This window comes from Ambystoma mexicanum, chromosome 4p (genome assembly GCF_040938575.1).
Source record: "Ambystoma mexicanum isolate Mex_15411 chromosome 4p, UKY_AmexF1_1, whole genome shotgun sequence".
NCBI classification, from domain to species: Eukaryota; Metazoa; Chordata; class Amphibia; order Caudata; family Ambystomatidae; genus Ambystoma; species Ambystoma mexicanum.
Window position 1 is genome coordinate 247627553 of NC_090927.1, and position 22834 is coordinate 247650386.

General features: G+C 42.1%; 1 protein-coding gene across 1 annotated transcript in view; it reads left to right on the forward strand.

The window, feature by feature from the left end:
- The window catches only part of LOC138453171 (cysteine-rich venom protein-like), a 391821-nt gene that overhangs the window by 158999 nt on the left and 209988 nt on the right, over nucleotides 1–22834 (forward strand). The window contains exon 4 of the mRNA XM_069605763.1: nucleotides 6586–6676. Within this exon, the coding sequence (XP_069461864.1) occupies nucleotides 6586–6676 (91 nt within the window). The remainder of the gene's footprint in view (nucleotides 1–6585; nucleotides 6677–22834) is intronic.

Here is a 22834-nt window from a genome sequence, read left to right on the forward strand (position 1 = left end):
TTGTGGCCTCTGAGGATTGGAAGGAGGCCAGGAGTACACCCCAACGGGTCCCACCATTGATGGTGGAAGAGGAGCAAGGAGAGAGGACAGGGACCATGTGAAGGGTCTATGGGACAGGCAAAGGCATGTATGAGCAGATGTCAGTGAGAGTTAGCTTTGAGTAGGCTCAGATGCACTTGTCAGCAATAGGGTGGGTCGCATTGGAGGGCAGGGTGCCCTCATTTGACTGTTAGCAAGCAGGTGTCGTGAGTAGGGCACGATGGTCTGAACTGTAGAAGTCAGGGAAGATAGACCATGAAGAGCAGCATGGAGTGTGAGGGAATGGGGCTCGAAACCAGACGGTACCAAAGCACACAGGTAGGAGGTGGATGTCAAGGCAACATCCACAGTATGACAGCATGTTGGTTGGCATTTATATACAGACGACGCATTAGCATGTGGTATCATTGCATGTCAGGCATGTGAAGATGAAACTTGAATGGCTGGGGGAAAGTATAGGAATGGTATGTAAGACATCAGATGAATAGACAGGGGAGTATGAGCAACAATGTAGTGACAAAATGACAATTCAAGGGCAACTTCCATGGTGTAGGGCCATATGTGCACTGTTGCCAGTAGGGATAGTGCTGTGGGCAGATGGTGTTGCACTGAACATACTGGATGAGGCACATGGGTGCCACTATCAACTCTGCCACACACCCCCTTGACAGGCACCCAACATGAATGCTTCACACACACACCATGCACATGGATAATACACACATGCATGTGCACTCACCGGATGATGCCTCGTAATCAGGGAGATCTCCCACACCTTGGAGTTGTCCCTCGGTGACGTAGGATCCAGCTACGGACTCGTGTGGTGTGAGTTCTATTTCCTGTGCTGGGGACCCACCTCCAGTCACCAAGGTTGCGGCATGACTTGAGGCCAGCTTATCCTTTGCCCTGCGCTTAAGGTCATTCCAGCGCTTCTGGCAATCACTAGCTGTGCGCCTCACTACTCCAAGGGCACTTATTCTGTCAGCAATGGTCTGCCAGTGTGCCTGGCGTCTGGCATGTGTGGTCTTGGACCCTGCAACGATGACCATTTCCCTATCATGATCTGACACATACTGAACAAGTGCATTCAGTTCGGCGTCTGTGAAGCTTGGCTTCCTTGATGGGCCGGACTGTGCAGCCGTGCCTGGGGCATCAGCCTGTGCCGGACGTGCACTCTTCCTCTTGCGCTTGGAAGGGGGTGGGGATCCAGAGTGTCCTACGCCGCTGTGGACACTAGGGGCAGGAGCCGTGGTGGACTCAGTACTGGGTGTGTGGGATTGCACACTCAGCATGGGAGTAGGTGCAGGCATTGGGGGTAGAGGGATGGGGTCAGGCCTGATCTGAGGTGCATGAACTAGGACCGACACAGTCTTGGCAGGGTGTATGAGAGGTGGGGTGGATGGAGCCACACCCTGGCTACGGGGGCCAGCAGATGACCTATCTGGCATAGATGCGCGTGCCCTGATGACACCAATGTGCACCGGTGCACGTGCAGTGGACCTGCTGACCTGGATGTCAGCGATGGGATCACCCTCGGACAGGTCTGGTGCCACAATGGGCTGGTCCGACAAGGGCTGATCAGGGTTGGTATCAGCCACATGACCCTCAACTGGGGGGGGGGCATGGGTGTCCCTGACTGGTCCTCCAGACTGGGGGGGACAGGGGCACCCTGCAAGTCACAACCACGTCCCCTAGTGGATACTCCACGGCCACCACGTGTGGCTCGGCCACCTTTGCCACCCTTACGGCTTGCACGCCTCCCAACCATGGCACTGATGTTATTGTGCGTATGGGAGTCGGTGTGCACAATTGTCCTGGGCAATTGGGTGTCAAAGGGGTTGGGTACCAGATGGTATTCGTACCCTAGTGCAGTGGCAAGGCTATATGACACCCCTGGGGAAAGATGACGGGTCACGCAACGCACAGGCACCCCAAAAAAGTTAAGGAACGTGCACAATACCCCTCCTAGACCACGTGTGCTGATGGAAAACCCTGCACTACGCTGTGGCATCCAGAAACACAAAAATGAACGTATGCGTGTCACACGCAGCCTAGAATGACCTCTGAAGGGGTAGGCTACACACGGGGCAAGCACAGAAGTTAGATACGTGCGTGACTCACCGTCTGCCAGGTAAAAGAGCGTGAAAAATGAGCGTGTTTGGTTGGCAACACCCCCGCCAAAAGAAGATGTGTACGCTGTCTGAGGAGACAGGACAACAGTAGAAGGGGACACTGTTTGAGGGAACAGGCCCAGGTAAACCAGTACAAGAGGAAAAAGAGAAAAAGCTGTCAGAGGTAACAGGGAGTACGAACTGGAAACGCCGTGAAGTAAATCGCGTGTGAAACGACAAGAAGTACAGAATTCACCCACTCGCTCTCCACGAAAAGCACGTACAAGGAAATGGTGTTCTACACTACCTTATATACAGGCCCACACGTACAGCGTCACTTACGGCGTGTACGTGCTTGGCCCATGTTCACCAATCACACGCTTTGTCACTTCTGCGTGTGGATCCTTTTTCACCAATCACACGCTTTGACACTCCTGCGTGTAGCTCACTTTTCACCAATCACACGCTTTGTCACTCCTGCGTGTAGATCCATTTTCACCAATCACACGCTTTGTCACTCCTGCGTGTAGATCCATTTTCACCAATCACACGCTTTGACACTGCACGTGCAGGTAACTATAGACGCACATATGCTGGTGACGGGTTTTCGTGCGATTCGCTGAGTGTGGGATTTTCACGTGCAAAATCACTCCCTATCAGGCTGTCCACGCGTTCAAACACGAAAGACCACGCTCCTGGCCAGGAGGCCAAATTACAGTCCCCCAGAGCCCTGAGCACGCTCCCACCTGCCATCTGCTGCTGCCTGACTGCCTGCTGGCCACGTGCCCCACAGTGCTGGTGGGTGGGGGTGGTGGAAGACATGGGTGGGGGCCTGCTGGCAGGTGCCCCTGCACTGCTGGGGGTTGGGGGTGGTGGGAGACATGGGTGGGGGCCTGGTGGAGGGTGCCCCTGGTGGATGGGGGGTGGGGGTGGTGGGAGACATGGGTGGGGGCCTGCTGGCAGGTGCCCCTGCACTGCTGGGGGGTGGGGGTGGTGGGAGACATGGGTGGGGGCCTGGTGGAGGGTGCCCCTGGTGGATGGGGGTGCAGGGGGACATGATCAGGTGTGCAGGGTAGTCCCCTGTTTTGTGGGCTGCCTGCAGGGGCCGTGGAGGGTGTACAGGGTACACCTGTGAGGGCCCACCCAGCCTATTCGCGTGTGATAATTCCCACGCACCCCTGTAATACACGTACCCTGGCCAATCGCGTGTTGAACTTCCCGCTACCCCTGTAATACACGCACCCTGGCTGTTCGCGTGTGATAATTCCCGCGTACCCCTGTAATACACGTTCCCTGGCCTATCGCATGTTCTACTTCACGCGTACCCCTGTAATACACGTTCCCTGGCCTATCGCGTGTTCTACTTCACGCGTACCCCTGTAATACACGTTCCCTGGCTGTTCGCGTGTGATAATTCCCGCGTACCCCTGTAATTCACGTTCCCTGGCCTATCGCGTGTTCTACTTCACGCGTACCCCTGTAATACACGTTCCCTGGGCAATCGCGTGTTGTACTTCACGCGTACCCCTGTAATACACGTACCCTGCCTAGTCGCGTGTAGAACTTCCCGCGTACTCCTGATTTGAAGATTGCCCGCTTTGCTTTCCTTGTTTGCCTGCCCTGTGAAGTGGTCCAGGGTTAGCGCAGCCCTTAGCGATGATTTAGCGATTTTGATGGCTTTTCCTTGCGCGAGGGCGTTCTTGGGGGCGTTACTGGCGCTGCTGCAGGCTCGCTGCGATTCTCTGTGCCACGGCTGGTTTGGGAGCATGAAATCCATGAATACGCTGTGCGCGGAAATCAGTTTTAGCGCACGTGCCTGGCGCAGACTATCGCAGGCGCACGCTGTGCGCCAGCCGCGTGCGCTACTTGTGCGCTGGATTCTATGAATTACCCTGATAATGTTATCAACAGGTAATTGTATACACACACATCATACATGCCTAAACTCACTTATTATGACAACCAAAAGATTACCTCAGATTTTACCACCTGTGGTAAAATGAATTACCACCTATGGTAAAATAAGCCTTGTCCCTGTGAACTCTCAGTCTCTGTGCTAATGAATGCAGTCAACCCAAGTCCATACGTTTTAAGTTTCCCCTTGTAGGTGCTAGTGATGTTCAGATTTGATAAAATACATCTTGCTATATAAGCCAAGTGTACAAAACATAGGGTATTATATTTTACATTACATTGAAGTTCACACCCATCAAAAGGCTCCCCCAAGCATTATCTCACCCAAAGTCCTTATACACAAAGAAATTGGCAGGAAATGCAGTCTGAGAGAGAGAGGGAAAATCACAACAGCAAAGCATTTTTATTAATAAACATTTGAAACTGTATTGTTTTAAACATTAATAAACATTATATGTGAAAACAAGTCTGCTAATCTGGCAGGCAACCTGCCATGCATTCATGCAGGATCTCCTCACTTATGACTCATCTTTACCTAGAAATCGCTGAGATTCCTGGCACAGCTGACCGTGGAAAACCTTCTCGCATGGTTCGCACACTGATAAGGAATGTCACGACCTAAGCAAGCCTGCCAGCACTGTCTGAGCCCAGCTCTCGGGAAGCCATCAAAAATGTCAACCCCTGGATGCCAGTGGATGTCTGCCTTCTGAGTGGTTCCTGTACGTCTGCCCAGCACAACCTCTCCCAGTTTCTTTTAAAACATCCCACTGCCACTTAAAAATAATCCTTCTCCTTGAATTAGATCATGTCACCCCATCTGTCCTACCCACTATTTTTCCATTGAAAATAACAGTTTTGCTAATCTACAAATGTAACAATTGCTTCCTGCTTAAACACAATAGTGTTCTTTTAGTAGCACATATTTCATTGTTCACAGCTTGCCACACAAACTGCTGCTCTGCTGCACATTTAAGAAGATCTCATTGAATGAAGCCGCACAGCTAAACCTCATTGCAGAATAGCATTTAAAAATCGTTTTCAGGTCATTTCATCTGTACCAATGTGCATTAATTTATGTTAAGAAGATTTTACAGGTTACTGGAAATGGTTATCCTGTTAGTTTATGTTAGTATTTCGATGCAATGCAAGCCAGTCAAATAAAATGTTAGCCCGAAATAGAACATTTTTAAACACGTTCTCACTGCAATGCTGTGTGCATTTCCATCTAGTGTGCGCCGGCTGCAATTGCCATTAATAATGTTTGTATTTTTATATTTCTGTGCAAAGCCCACACTCACACTACATGTGCATGAACGCCTGTAACTCACAGCCCCCAGTTATTCCTACAGATCTCGCTGACCAATTCAATGTCACTTATGGAATCCTCAGAAGGCAGAAGCATTGAGTGGTCTTGCTTCGATTCGAACTTGCGACCATGTGGTTAAACTCAAATACCTGTAACAGATGCATTAGTTTACTGAGGGACACATGCAGCCTAGTAAGCAATGCAACTGTTGTGTTTTCACCAAGAATTGCATCATTTAGTTATTTACAATTCATAGTGCAAAAAAGTTAAAATGCCTCTTGTCAATTGAGCATGGTGGGATATTAAAATGGTTACCTCTAGAATCCAACAGTGTTTATGAGCTGCTAAAAGCCATTGCTTTTCTGCCAGTGTGAAAATGTGATGCCAAGCGAAAAGTGAGTGTTTCTGGCGGGTTGAGCAGATGATGGACATGAACCTTTCAGCCTTTTCCCCACTTTCCATATCAGTAACATTAAACTCCAGAGACTGGTAAACCCGGAGTAAAATCACGTGGCAATGGTCTAAGCGTGGTTTTACTCCTGCATTACTCCTCCCGGGACATAAAAAAAAAGCCACTTACAGTGGGGTGCAAGTAGGAATATAAAGCCCCTGATGCACACAGATTTGCACTGAATCAAACCAGAAATGTTCAAGAGCTTCTCTGAGTTGCTCCTGCTTCCTTACTCCTGATTCTCAAAGACTAAAGTGAGGGCAAGTCTGGAGATGCCTGTAGCATCTCTGAGATTCACTTAAGACAACATTTCAGAATCACATTTGCACCTGCGCATCTCACAGATCCTCCAGGCATTTAGGAGCAACTCAGTAATGCTCATGGACATTTCCAGTTTGCTCAGTGAAAATGTTTGTGAACGAAGCCCATATTATTCCCACAGCAAGGGTTGTATGTGTGTCTGCACTTGTGTTCACCACTGCCCCAATCCAGGTTCATGTTCTGAGTCCTTGTAAATTAAGGTCATTGTTCTGTCAAGTTGAGATCCCTCAGCCTGCACACTCAAATAGAAATGATGCTGAGGACCACTATGCCATACATTTTGTTGACACATGTAATTTTAATTCCAGTTATGAAAATCAATTGTTTCATTAACATTTATGGATTGTTGAAATATAGGGCATATTTGCACATTCTATTTCGAGTTTAAACAAAAGAGAGCCACATTGTTTGACATATGGTATTCAAATCATCTGCTTACTTAGGTGTGGGATGAAGATGCTGCAACTACTGGGTTGATATGGATTCGGAAATGTCAGTTCAGTTTCTCGCCTGTGAGATTGAGGCCAAATAATGGTGAGTTAAACATCATTTAACTGTTACAACATACTGTCTATGTTCTCCATTTTGACACTGTGCTTTGACACATGGTTTGTCTTTAAAAAATCAGTCATCAGTGTTCCTAATGTAACAATATATTGAGAGACCACTCTTAACAGGTGGAGTTCTCCCAATTAAGGTGCCCCAGAATAAATCATGTATCTAGTTCAAGCTACCCCTATCTATGATTCATATAGACCCACATAGATCCCTCCTCTGTGCCAACAATGAACCAAGAACCAGGGATGGGTACAGAAAGAATATATATTTATTCAAATGAAAGGTTCAATTTATATTTGCGCCAAATTATTACACACGCCACCTTCACTGTGGCACAAAACATGTTCGTCCATGGACTACAGGATAAATATACAGTTCCACCCTCTTGTCCAAAGATCTGCTTTTATGTCAAAATTAACTAATACATTGGAACATTACTAGATCATGAGAATAAACGTTCCTTGATAAGGTTTAGATTTAATTCAAATGCACTTTTTCGGTTTTCAAAACAACTTCACCACTGTGTATCTTTAATTTCCCCGCATGCTAGCAGTTTTGAAATCACACAGGCTTTTGAGAAAATGTTGGATTGATAGAACACTCCTTCCTAATTCACCCCAAGAAAAATAGATGTACTGAATTGCATTAAATGACTTTTACTTGAATTAGCACTAGGAAAGTGGGCAGAGGTTTTGGACTCCCCAAAGGCGCCCTTGTGTCACCCTATATGGGAGTTAAATTATTATTCAGTAAAACATGCTAAAGGTCTACTCAGTTTGTCCTCCACCCATTATTAAGCTATTGCATTGGAAATCTCTGTTTTTGGTGCTCAGGAAAGTCAGCAGAGCATCTGTTTTGGGGAAGCACAGGGATCTGGTCAGGCACTTCAGTGAAATATAGCCAGCAGAATCCATCCCTCTATTTGGCTCTCCTTAGTAATAGGGCCTAGTCAGCTTTTAGACGTTCCCAATTGCTGTCTCCCAGCTAAAAATATTCCTGCAGCAATCTTCAATAATTCCAACCCAGGTAGTATCAGGCAGTTGCAACATAAGTCATACAGATGATTATTCGGCAAGTCCTCCCTTGAAAATTTTGAGGCAGCTCTCCTTTTCCCCATAGTGCTAGGGCATTTTACCCTCGAAACCACAACTCTGAAAAATGGATCACCTGGATAAGGGGTCTTCGGGGAGTGGGAGTGGGAAACCGGATGGTGAGATGCAGTATCCCCTTCCCTGTAACACCCTTTCCCCATCCTACTAGGTAGGATACTTAGGAACTCAACCACCCTCCTTTCCCAACACAAACATTTTCAAATGGACATCCCATCGTGAGCGAAAACGGACTGACACCAGAGTCGTATACCTGACATGTCCCAATACAATAGTCAGGCAAGATCAGGCATTTACTGATCATTACACACACCTGACTTCCATCACACTTCCCCACATGGATAAAAGGCGGAGCACGAAAGCACATTCTGAGCAAGGCAAAGCACATGAGGAAGCAGCAGTTCAAAGATGGCAGTTTAATACGTGGATAAAGATGACGAGACCAAATAGGATTGCAAGGAGGGAAGTTCCCTTGACATTTTCAGAACGTTACATTCGAGAACCTTGGAAAATAAGAAACCTAAAACCTGCATTGTGTGTCGGACGTACCCGGGCCACTTCCACATCGATAATGAAGGTGGGGAGGAGCATTTGCCGATGTGGTACTGTCCTTGGCTCCTACAACAAAGCAGCACCAGTAAAGACAGCACAGCCGGTGAGAGAGAGACTGATACCAGAAAAGCCTGTGTTAGAACCAAGGTTGAAAGCAGCAACATTGTATGAAGAAATCTAAAGAGAACAGTGTGTGAAATGTATGTGATGAGTGATGAACAAATAATTGAAAATCTGAGGAGTGACTGAACTTTGGAGGCCAAGAAAGATACTATAGACAGAGTGGTCCGGCGCCATGTGGGTGCTCATTCAAAGGTCGCAACTGGTTGGCAACTGTGAGAAGTGAATTTTGAGATCAAAATGATCCTGCAGCGGGTCAAACAAAACCCTGCGCACAATCAAAAGTATTTGATAGTTTAATGCAAGCTGAAATTGGTCCGAACCCGGCTGAGGGAGACTAATTTTGTAAGAGGAAGGATCTGAGCCTGGCTGAGGGGGCTGCAGAGTGAAACGCGAGTCACCCGAGAAGGAATATCCTCTGAACATTGTAAAATGGGGATCTGAGCCACAAGAAGGGGATCCACAGTTACAATCAGAATATAAAAGGGATATGAGCCTGGCAGAGGGGGAGCCAGGATCAATCAGCGTAGAGGGATAAATCCCTATTAGAAGTTGATTGATGGCAAAAAGTCACATGTGGACCGTATTAGGAATGTTCAGGAAGGATTGACAGCCTGTAATTAAATGTTCAGCAAAGCAGGATTTTCTCAAAATGTGTTACTGGTCCTTGGAACTCATGTATATACGGTATTAATACCTGTATCAGTTGTAAAGGGGTTAGATCCCAGGGAGCTTTGTTACGGAGGCAGCTGCTTTGCCTTGAGGACGACCTTATGGTCTGAAACACGTGTCGGCTGTGACCACAATAAATCACTTTCTACTTTATTGGACCTCTTTCTTATTCAAGGACATTTGCGCTCTTATTTTAAGGATCTGTCGATTTGATTGCTAAGTCCTCTGCACACTATATACTGCACAGACTCTGTTCAATGCTATATATATATATATATATATATATATATATATATATATATATATATATATATATATATATATATATATATATATATATATAAACTTATGGTTAAGGTGCACTAATAAAAACCAGTGAAATTGAATGAAAATACTTTGTTAAGGGGACGTTATGGTTAAGTTGCACTAATAAAAACCTATGAAATTCAATGAAAAAACGTTGTTAAAGGGACGTTATGGTTACAAGTAAAACCGATGACAAGCCTTTACATTATTTTGGGACCCCCCCGCTAATTTTGCCCACTCTTGAATCCCACCAAACTCATTAGGAATCAGGTCAGGGATATAATTGCAAAATTCCATGCAGTTTTATTGAGTGGTGCAAAGTTATATGCCATCCAAAAACTGTCCCCAAACATCTGAAGTGTCCCCGAACTTCTCCGGACTGTTCGCAAATATCCAAACTGTTTGCAGAGTTTTGCAGCAAAAACCACCCGTTTGTTTGCTTCTTGCAGCCATATCCCATCCTCATCACCGCTCACCTCCCCAGAGATTATTTGATAAGTTTGACAAGTGCAATGTTGTGTTTTTTAATATGTTTTTACTGCAATGTCTGCAGACACCCACCGCTGTCTGCAAATCCAAGATGGTGGCCATTTCCAAAAATCTGACGCACTTCACGCTTTTCACCATCCAATCAGTGGACATGTCCGATGTCCGCGAACACCACATTGCCCTTTAAGCCAATCGGAGTCCTGTCCATGGACCAAACAGGGAAGTGTGTCTGGGGAGCGGACATAGATATCACAATTTTTTTGGGACCTACTTTTTAGTTGTTTTAAAACAAACTACTGGACGGATTCACACCAAACAAAAGCATGCTTTCTGGACCAAGCCGCCACTCTGGCCGCAAATTTGATGACATCCGTCCAGCGGTTTGGGCTGTAGGCATGAGGCAAGAAAGTTTTTTCCCATTATGTATATGGAATAAAAAGACATTTTGGGACCCCCCTATAACCTTGCCCCCCTTGACCAAACCTCACCAAACTTTTCAAAGTGGGCCACATACTTTTTCTTGCAAAATTTGGTGAGGATTCGTCCAGGGGGAGTGAAGTTATAAGCTGCCCAAAAAGTGCTCTTCCTATGGGTTTAGCAACTTAACCATAACTACATGGCCGCTACCGCAGGCTATGCAATACACAGGTAAAGAGAATTATTTAGAAAGCTAAGTACTGTCACAATAAGTAAACACAATATGAAACAAATTCAATAATTCTGGTAAGTAAACCACATTGTAAAAGACTTATAGAATGGCCGTATGCTATTCAATTTAAGTCAGAATATGACAATAGTGTTGTTAGTGACTATACTCGATCTTATATATGTTTAATGGTGGTGATAATGGATTAGATACTAACCGGCAGCATCCATGCACTGCAATGAGCCTATATAGGTAACTCAAAAAGCAAAGCCCCTAGGTATTAGTGTGCTCAGTTAATCAAAGTTCAGAATCTCAGATACGTAAACACAATGAGTATGATACATTTTCCTGAGTCTCTACAACCTCTAATATTGAGTACTGATATTTTAACCTAATAACCTTTTGCCACTCATTCACCTAAATATCTACCACCTCTAACATTTAGTGCTAATATTTGGACCATTGACCCTGAGGCATGAGGGCGCCGACAAACAAGCAAATACAGAAATCAAGAACTCGGATATTGAGCACAAAGTATATAAAATACACAAGTTAGAAACAAACAAGGAGACAGGAAGATCAATCAAAGAGACTAATTATAAAATTCATAGAGTCTGCAGACCATGTGAAGATTAAACATCATCAAAACATAAGGCTAAAACAGGAGCTGTTTGGTAAAGAGACAACAATGATTGAAGCAGATTAGTTCAATACAATTCTTAGATTAGAGGGTGAGGACAAATTCTGCAGATTCAGTATTCTATTCAGGAGCAAGGGTAAACTACTAGAGGCACATCCCACAACGATGCATTCAGTGTCATTGGTGCAGCAACAATTGTCGATCTGAACTCTGCAGAGGACACTCAATTCCTGGATTCTGACATAGTTAGGATCCACCTTTAAATGGATACAGGCTAGAATTTTGTTTGTGAGTGTCTCCCTAGATTTCAATTGTCTCGGCTTGTTCACAATAGTAATAATTATGTTTCTGGAGTCCAGAGCAAAACTCCTTAGGTTGGAGTCCATAATTTTCATTATCGTGGATTTTTTAAGTGGAATATCCTTAAAATGTGGGTAGGCCGACATAATAACAGGCTTGATAGGAGGCAAAATACCTTCCCTTAGATCTACAGCCACTGGGCAGGGAGCAGAAATGACTACCTTTGACTGCGAGGACAAACCCAAAGAAGAGGACTATGTAGGGTCTGCTTGACAACTCCTATGAGGACCATTCTGGAAAGTGGAGGTTTGCAAGGACTTTTCCGTTCCTTTGAGTACTGTTTGTTTAACCTTCGACGAGTTTCACAAAGGTGTCATAAGTATTATTGGGCCTACAGAAACCACCCAGGATTGAAATTCCTCAATAATTAAACATGCCATACGATCCTGCAGCAAATGATCTTTAGAAAGCATCCAATTTTTGGGTGCCTTAGGGACACCCAGCCCTCTGTCACTATTTTCTGCTGCAGTTTCTCCCGCCTGCTCTCCTTTTGAAATGTGCTGCATTGACACAGTCTGGGCACCCAGGGGAGCGGGCCTTTTAATTTATCGGGTACCTTAATCTCTGATAACACCCCAATTCCCCCTCCATGGTCATCAAGAGAGTCAGGTAATTTCGACTGTAAATGCATAGGTGTAGGTGAAGGGACACATGCAGCACTGGCAACATTCTCAAAGTCTTTATTGAGGTTTTTGTTAAGAAGCAGGAGTTTTGTAAATTGGAGCTGTTCTTTCTGGAGCTTTTGTCTCCTTATTGCACTAAGTGCTAGAACCTCAGAGAGACAGCTGCCACTCCCGTGAATGGTCGGGGAAGAGGAGAGTGAAAAGAATCCCCCTGCACACAGTTGCTGATGGTACTCTTGTTCAGAAGAGAGTTGCCTAGCAATTCAGTGCTGGGCTGCCCTTGTGGGTGTGGCAAAGACTGATATGCAAATGGTTATTTCTCCTCCGTAAATGGCGTGGTTGTAGAAATTCCATAGAACAGGTTATTTAACCCATGTTCATTCTCGGTAGAGGGCCTCCTACACTCCTTTTTAATAATACATACACATCCAAAATAGCTCAAGCATAGACCATAGAAATAGACCATATTTAAACTGGTTTGTCTCGCTAGTAGAATCATAACTCCAAACCTATAAGAATGTTCACTAATATAAACCTTCTATTAACCACTAAAAATACAACAACTAATACACATATGTGTTAGTACATAAACATATACATGGAGAGTATCAATGCAAACAAATGTGAGACACTTAAAAGGAGACACTAATAAGGAAGAAACACATAACATGATCACAAAATAACACGAAGATCAAGTTTCATTATTATGTATAAAAAAGGTATAGGCTGTCTGGGGGCATGCGTCATCTTCCATGTATATTCACCATAAGCTCAGACGAAACCCTAGGCGCAATACCTTAAGAATGTAGTGTAAAGTTAACATCAACATATACAGCACCTTTAAAATATGTATATCATGTTTGCAATGCATTTTAACTAGATCAAGTCTTCTGCATTGAACAAAAACTACTGGCCAGGATTTGTGATGCCATCTTTGTTGTCTTGGGTGTTAGTCTTAGGAAGGTAATGTATTGGCACTATGTTCAATTCCACAAGGCATCAAACAGAAGAAATAATATACCACTGAACACACAATGAAAAGTATGTTGTGGTAAAACAAAAATGGAGTTGCCTTGTCCATTAAATGAACTGAACACTGACTCAAAAGAAAACATAAGGTAATCTCTGTAGACGTTGACGTGACATTCCTGATGGTTCATACAGGCACACAAGCAAATATTCACATTCTTGTGAGCTTTTTCATACCTCTTACCCATTATTTACATTACCAAACACGGTGAAAGCAATGAACAATCCAGATAAACCCTCATTTGTCACAGAAGGCCCAGGAACAGGTGAATCCAAGGTCATTAACACAGACATGGAGGATGAGAATGTTGGGAACACCATAAATTTCAGGGACACAAGAGATCAAGTAACTCATTATAACTGCCAATGTAGTCTCACAATGTCCATACAAGTGCATTTTGAAGTTGAAATGTTCACACAATCTGACTCCTGAAATCTGCAAAAATCACTGGACCCCTTGGATCTTCAACAATCTGCAAGTTGTGGGACATGTCAAAAACCTAAAAAAAAATACATTTCAACATTAGAATGTACACGAAGACACCCTCTAAAACCACACAAGAAGACCGAAATCTTGGAAAAAACTTATACATACCATGTGTCAACACAAAGTCAATCGCACGCATATCCTTGCACTATTTGCCAAGGTCTGTTTAGCAAATATTATCCACAACACCACTACTAACAACTTGAAAATCTATATGCAGTATTTGTCATGAATACACATCATCAGCAACCAACCCCCATTTGACAGATGCCCAAGCATAACCACATACATTTGATTGCCACACAAACACCCAGACCTGTGCTATTTAAAAGAACACACTCAGTTGGCATGTCTTTTGGATCTCTAACTTATCACATCATAAGCAATCACATACCCTGGAATGACAATTTCACTTCATATATTCAACATACTCATACATCCATTCATGGAAAGCACAAGTGCAGGCCTGCTGGCCTGCGGGGAGGTAAGTGTGCACCGTTGAGCGCAGATGAGCATACAGTGAGAAATCCAAGACTACAAAGCCGCTGCGGAGAGAGAGGAAAGGCGTAGGAAGCCAGAGAACATGTGAAACAGAAACTAAGACAAAGTGGAGCACTCTGGCAGATGGCCTAAAGATACCAAGTTTACAGGGACAGTTGGTAGGGCTTGGGAGGATAAGTAACATATAAAGACCCCACACCTTCACTACAGTGGCAAGAAAGGAAACCCTGTAGGCAAAGACGTGATTAACAATACACACAGAGAAATATTAAATTACGGGTCTGCTACATGCACCCACAAAAGAAGAGAGATACAAGTCATCTTCTACATGGCAATACCTGGTATGAGAGTGAACCAGGTCTGCCTGATAACAATAGTAGAGGAAGCCTGGGTCTGGGACCCCAAAGTGAGAAAAAGCCAAGGGAAGGGAGTCATTCCGCCTGGTTGTGTTGCATTGAACTGTAAAACCAAAGTGAGAGAAAAGTCAGGGGAAGGGAGTCATTCCCCCTGGGGTTGTTGAACTGTGTTACTAAAGTGAAAGAGAAGCCATGGGGAAGGGAGTCATTCCCCTGGTATTGTTGAACTGTGTTACTAACGTGAAAGAGAAGTCACAGGAAGGTAGTCATTTCCCCTGGTGTTGTTTAACTGTGGAAAGAGATTAGGGGAAGGGAGTTAGTCTTCCTGGTTATATCAAACCATGAAGCAAAAATACCAGGGGAAAGGAGTCATTCCCCCGGGTTGTGTTAAATTCTTAAATCAAGATACCAGGAGAAGGAAGTTCTTCCACATTTGTAAAGACTTTCTGATACAGACTGTTAGAAGACAGACAGTGTGTCTTCCAAGAAGTGCTTGAACATTTGCCTTTTTTTGTTGGAAGACAGTTTTGATTGGGGGAAAGGAGCCAATCTCCTAAGAAGAAGCCAACTTCTGGAAACAAACTCCTATCCCTAGTACAGAAGAAGGGAGTAGTTCTTGTGGGCCAAAAAGGTTGACTTTATCTATAGTTTAGTTTAAAGTTTAAGGGACAGAAGCAGGGTTTTGACACAGGACAGTGGACTATTGATACACACGGACATTCTGACAGAAGCTTTAGAGTTTTAGTTGAGGCATGGAAACCCCTCTTACAGTTGGAGAAACTTAGGTGTTCTCTTTATTATTTTGACTATTAAAAGTCTATAGCAATCAACATGCCACAACACGTGTCAGTCTTCTCCTTCAGTATGCAATAGCACTCCACAATATGGAGGCCGTCAGAAACACTCACAATGTAGCAAATAAGCAAACCCAACATGGGAGAATTATCAGAACTGTCCCCAGCACTCAATCATGCCAAACCCACCATAGCATTGAAAAATAACAGTTGATTTGATACAAGCATTCATCAGTAAAACTATCCCAAACATGAGACAATAGACCTAAGAGTACATATTCATTACATGTTCATACCACACATACAATCATCTTAACAATTGCACCACACATAACATCTAGCAGAGACCCCTCACAAATATTCATGGAACAATATTTAATTCTCATCACCATTATATGCAACACAAAAGGCCAAACACAAAATAACACATGTATCAACATTTTATCTGTAATTATCATGAATGGCACACCTTTAAATGAACATTAATATGACGGCTTCGGTTTAGAGCTACTATCACCCTCCAGTAGTGTGGACAGTCTTTAAATGTCAACTATTGGGTATACTAAGGTCCACATCTGCGTTTATCCTTCATGCTGACATGCAGCTCTGGCCCGTATTCACCTTTTGGTGTAGAGCATGAAATAATGAATGCAACTGTTGTTATCAGGGATTTACTAAATTACTCGATGGCTACCTTTTCAATCAATGATATACCCTAATTAAGATATGCTGGAGTTAGCTCTTTTGCTTGACCAGCCTAAAAATATCCATGTGGGAGCCAAAGCACACATTACGCATGTGTTGCTTCAGTGTAGATCATCTCGCCCAAAAATCATCGGTATTGAGTCTAGACTCATCATGAACAAATCTTCTGAAGTATCTAACCCTCATGCTCCAAGCCCCAAGACAATTAGCTAATAGGTGTCTAGTAGTCTGGACTTCATTGCTAGGACACCTATCGCAGATTGGTAGAGTCTCCCCTTCCTTATCTCTAGTAGCTAGTATTCCTAGAGTAGGAAGTAGATTCAAATGAAATCTCAAAAAAGAAGATCTGAACCTTGGGTTTGGAGACTTTTTAAAATAGGCCGGTACAAATGACAGTAATTTATCCAACTCTGATAGAGAAGCTGATCTTTTAACTTTTCTCATATTATCAATCGCGCCTATCCAATCACCCAACTTCAGCTTTTCTTTCACCAATAGTGGGTTCTGAAGAAGTAACTCAACACCACAATCACATCCAGACAATATTTCCAAGCACTGTTGCCCAAATCTATACAGAAAACCATTGTTCCCCAATTGCAGCTCTAAAGCTGTTTCCTCAAAATGGGAGTTATTTGGAGGATCTAAGATTCATCTTTATAGAGCCAAACACTTCCATTCCAGCCATGATCTAAGTGATGGAAGACCAAGTTCATATCTTAGGCAGACAATAGGAACACAGTCTGGCAAACCCAAAGTTTGTTTCCATATCCTAGCTTCTATTATATCCCAGTCTCCATAGCTACAGAGTTGTAGTCCAAACCATATAAGATTACAGGAACTACCTTACCTATGTAAAATCTTAGGAGGGGAAGGATAGAACATTTACCAAACTTGGAATTGATTTTATTTCATCTGTGCACCTAATTTCACTAACCTTGGATCAATAGATAACAACAAGCCATTCTTTGTTGGAAAAGATCCTAATGTGGCTCCCAGATAAGTTAATTCTGAGACAACCTCTATTGATAACTGATCCATGTTCCAAGCATAGTTCTTCACTATTTTATTTGGTCTCTTAAATAAAAGGATCTTGGATTTGTTGGGGTTAATGTTTAAGTTGTTGACAGCAGATGTATCAGCCCAACTTGCGAGTAGTCCAAGACTACTACATCATCTGCATAGGCTAACCAATGTACTTTTGCATTGCCAATAGATGGATATATTAAACCTATATCCTGAAAACAGTTGGCTAGATCCGCCATAAAGAGAATGAAAAGCAAAGGGGCTAATAAACAGCCTCGTGAAACCCCTCTCGCTATCCTGATTGAGTTTGAAAGCAAGCCTGATCTACCAAGTCTGACCCGCATATAATTGTTGGAATGCAACTCTCTCAGAATGGAAAATAAACTAGGGGGGATTCCCCAGGCATCATGTTTTTTCCACCGTAAGTTCCTATCAACCGTATCAAACACCTGGGATAAGTCAATCCAGGCTCCAAAAAGGACAGGGCCTCCCTTGTTGAACGACTTTGAAGACAGCTCAAAACAAGCCCATTCAATGAGGTATATAGGCCCTTTCTAAAGCATGATTGCTGCTTTGGGATCATTCCTTTGGTTTTTGCCCAGGCTTCTAATTCCCCTAAAATGATGCCCGAAAAGATTTTACTATCGGTATCTAACAGGGAAATTGGGCGATAGTTTGAATCCAATAGCCTATCACCCTTTTTGTAGATAGGTATAACTATGGATTGTTTCCAGGAATCTGGTATTCTCTCCTGAATAATGATGTTATCAAAGAGTTGTGTTGAAACCTTCGCCCAGGTCAATGGATCCAATTTACAAATTGAATTGCTCAAACCATTTGGGCCAGACGCTCTTGATGCTGAGGATTTCTTAATTATCAGTTCAAGGTCCAAGATACGGAATTCCAGAGACCAGCTGATCATACTTTTTAGAATAAAGACAGAAAAGGGACTAACCATCTTGGGGAGTGTAATGGACTACATATAACTAGGATAAGTATGTAAGGAGATGATTGGCAATGTTCTTCTGTGGATGTATCTGCTTCTCATTGCAGCCCATTGAGGATTACATCACTCATTACATTTTGGTTTGTTTAAGAGTTGAGGTTGCCTCTGTGACCCACTGCTTTTTTATTTTTTATTTATTCATGTTTTTCTATAGCCCCGATAGCCTGCAGGCATCAGGGCGCTGACATTGACACGAAAGGACAAACAAAATGACAGGACACGGCATCCAGGTCCTATTGCGTAACTGAGCGGACAAGTGAACTACCGTTTAGAAGAAGAGGGATGTTTTTAAGGCTTTACAGAAGCAATTCCAATTAGAAATCCCTCTGATGGATGTTGGAAGAGAGTTCCAGAAGACAGGAGCCCTCGCCCGAAAAGATCTATCCAGACCTCTGGTTCTTTTGGTTTAAATTCCTCGTAGCATGTTCAGATGTGAAGATCATAGATCTCTGACCAAACTATACAGTATGATCATATTTCATATTTTTAGCTACTTTGGTGATTTTCCATAAAGAGAACAGTGTATTAGAGATCCCATTTTGAAAATGATACTTTGTTGCACCGGTAACCAGTGAATATCTCTCCTGGTATAGGAGTACAAGAAATGGTCATAGCGATGCGGATAGCATTGTTTTGGATAACTTGGCATGTCTATATGTTAGCCTTTGTAGATCCACATAGTAAGATGTTGCAGCAATCTAATCTTGAGATTACCGTGGCCCGGGCAATTGTTAACACATTCTTGTTGTTAATAAAGGGGCGTATGGTAAACAAAAGCCTCATATAATAATTACAAGATGTACTGAGGTTTTCAACATGGGAATCTGAGTTCAATGATGCCTCTAGAAATACCCCCAGGGTTTTCACCTTCAATTGTGTTTTGATCTCATTACCCTGCATCATAAATTGGCAATATACTGGGTCTAATGTGGCCCTCACCTGAGGTGAGCCAAAAATGAGAAGCTTAGTTTTATTGCTGTTACGGCAAAGCCAGTTTGATGACAACCACTGTTCAATAACCACATAGATGTTTCAAGAGTTAGAGAGTCTTGTTGATGATCACCACTGAGCTCCATGACCATTTGCGTATCATTGTTGTAGTTCGTAAAGACACCGTTAGCAACGGTGCTGGTGCTTCCATGTCCCCACTGCCATAGAGAGAATAGGGATTTACATTTTACCGTCACCTGACTTCCCGGCCCGCCGGACTTGGAATCTCCCGGTGGCACCGGAAAGTCAGGTGTCAGTAAAATGTTACGAGTCTGGCGTCAACCCATCCGTAGCACCGGCAGGGTTACCAGTGGCCTCGTAATGAGACCCAATATCTATGTTGAAATAATTGTGGTGCTTAAAGGAGTGTGATTTAATGTTAAATACACCACAAGTTAGCAACACAATATCTTGTTACCTAACCTAGGAAAAACAACATCTTTACAATTACAATGTATGGAAAACTATGGATGAAACTCATACTATTCAAGCCAAAACTTTTGCATCATGTCCACTAACCCCTCACAAAAATACCTTAAACATATAGTCAAACTCACATTACAAAATGAACCTCTTACAAAATAAAACACCCTGAAATGTTCATATGGTCCCTATGTAGAAAACATAAAAACATGCAACACAGACAAAAATACATTTCTTAATATAAATATCACAAGTAACAAATGCTGTACCATTCCTCTAACATAAAGGTATGTTTTTGGGCATGCAGTACAGAGTCCAAAATAAATGTGGTCTCCTTTGTTAAATTCCTCACATCATCACACTAATTAAATGTAGTCATTCCTGCAAGATTCATATTCCCACATTGATACGTATGTTGCAGCTCCAGAATTAGGAGGGAAGATTTGAAATCTAGATGTTAGGTACAATCTATTAAAACGAAAACTTTTATGATTTGTTTTCATTGCCTTGTTTCATGTTTGCCATTTATTTGCTCCTATATTTCTTGATTTTTTGTATATAATAATATGGCAAAGCACTCCATATATCATAGGTTTATGTTCTATAAATCTTATAAATAAAGTTAAATAAATAACATCTACTCAAGCCTAGTACAGGAAGGGACCAGTTTAATCAAATCTTGCCCTATGAGCCCTGCACCATCGAATTCCTTAACAAATGAATGATAAACATGTGTGAGGAACTTGATATAAAGCCAAAACTGTAATCCATTTTTGGTCGACTAACATTCTCTCATGTGATCTAGAGCCTTACCATGCAATAACACATTCAGATTATGTAATGTCTTTCTTGTCATCACTCACTGCAAACTATATTGTAGTTTCACTTTTTTCTCTGTATTTTGTACCGGTATTCTCCTGTCCAGTGTGTTATTTACTTTAACCAGTATCCAACTCTACATGAAGATGACTCTGGTGTTGCCTATGACTTAGTTCTGAGGCTTTACTTGATATCTACTTTAATTAGTTAACACTTTAGTATAGTGTAGGTCAGAGATACTGTATTATCAGAAGTTGATTCAGTTCACAAGATGATTAGATATTCAACAGCTATATTCCGCACTTCCCTATTGTTCCATTTGTGCCTTTTTGGCCTCTTGTTGTCTATATAAACGGTGCCCACAGTAGACTATGTCAGGTTTACGAAGTCCTTTACATGGTGGTCTTCGGCCATATGTTTTACCACACCTACTTAAGATGATATTGCGAGGATATTGACTTGTTTAAGTTACTACCTTTTACATATCAAAAGTCTGTCAATTCCGCCTCACACACTAAGGATCCAAACAAAGCTGGTACTATAGATGTGGACTTCCCTCCTTCCCATTCTTTTTCTACCTCTTGATTACTGCATTCTGCCTTATACAAATCCAAGTCTTGATGCTAGCACATCTGGTAATTGACTTGGCAACTCCAGATATTCATCAAAAAATGGGAACATTTACATAGACCCTACACTTCAATGGCTCACAGCATCAATGCACTTGCTACCTCTAGGCCAGGCTGTGCTAAATTTGCAGTCAAAGATTTGTCTTGTTCATATGAGAAGATCATTTATAACCTTGATTCAGATCGTTTTTTTGATCTGGTCCATCAGCAATACATTCCAACTAACATACCTGTTTATTGTACTCCCACTAGATCATCCCCATTCTTCCAGTTTAGTTGCATGTCCATGTGTGCCACTTCATCATCATCATTTTTTCTTACCTCTGCTTCTCCTTTTGTTTCACAGGCTATGGTATGCCCCCCCCCAAGAGGTGCAACATTATACTACATTTTGTATAAACCTCAAACAAACAAACAAAACATGTAACGTTGCTATGATGAGAAAGGGGACAGTTTAATAGTTCAGAACATTACACATGTCTGCCTCAAAACAGCCTAAAAGTATTCTATGTGTGTAATATGCATCGTAAGCACACTTCTACAATTAACCCCAAATAATATATCTGGCAATATTGCTTGAACCAAGCAAAGCCATGTACTACATAAAAAATACACACATCAAACCATTATTTATAGAAACAAAAAAAATCACTGATACACATTGAGCACTTCTTCAATAACATGCTACCCATCCAACCACCACAACTCACCATCTCAATTTTCAAAGCCAACTAGAAAAACATTGTCAATACATTTGAAATAAAATAAAACACATTGCAAATGAAAAAATATGACTACTTTCACAACACAAAATGTATAAATAATAACAACACTTCATAACTTTAAATTCAGTCCTTACAAAACATCCACCATTTCAAGTCCACATCCCAACAGACCCTGTGTGGCATTGTAAAAATATTAAAAGGTATAACCTATCAATCAAAAACACATGTGATACAACACATCAGTAAGATAAACCCAAATAGGTCACAACACATTACTTTCACTTTCATTTGTTCATACTTCAAGAAATTGCCATACATTCATCATCACAAACATTATATTACCAAGATGAATAACACCAACTATCTTCATTGTTTTACACATTAACCAATACTACAGAAATACAAAAGACCAACCTCGTCATTGTTATGTTTTATAATCCACGCACACAGACATTGTTCACAGAATATTATTCACACACCAGAAAAATAATATGCTTAAAGTTGAAATTTGAATAACCTTCAAAATAATCTGAACATACCAACCATTGAATCAATATGCAACATATTGATGAAAGTAATACCCACATTGTTATAACCTTGAGACTCCAGTAAAATCGTACAACATAATTCACACACAATGTATACAGAATATAAGACATGTTTAAAGAAATGAGAACATATTTGGGGATATAAAAACTAAGTAAACTTACTAATTGTAACATTTTGGGTTGGAAAATATAACAATATCAGGAAAAAGAAGTACCTTTACTTCACACTCCAACAACAAAGAAGCATACAGACAAAAAACACAGAACATTTCCATTAAACCAATCAAATTATTATACACTTTATGGTACATTTACTGAAGAAATACATCAATAGTCATATCTTATATTACATTACAAAACACATACACCCACAATTACAAAAAAAACACTAGCTCACAACTATAGATAATCTTATTAATATTTTGAAACAATACTTCACACCAAACAAAAACTAACTGTAACACATATAAAGGACGTATATACAAACACAATTACAAAATAAGTACACAAATTAAGCAGAGAATACTATTAACACATTCACATAATAAACCAATGGAAAAAAATATTGCCATGAATTTGGTT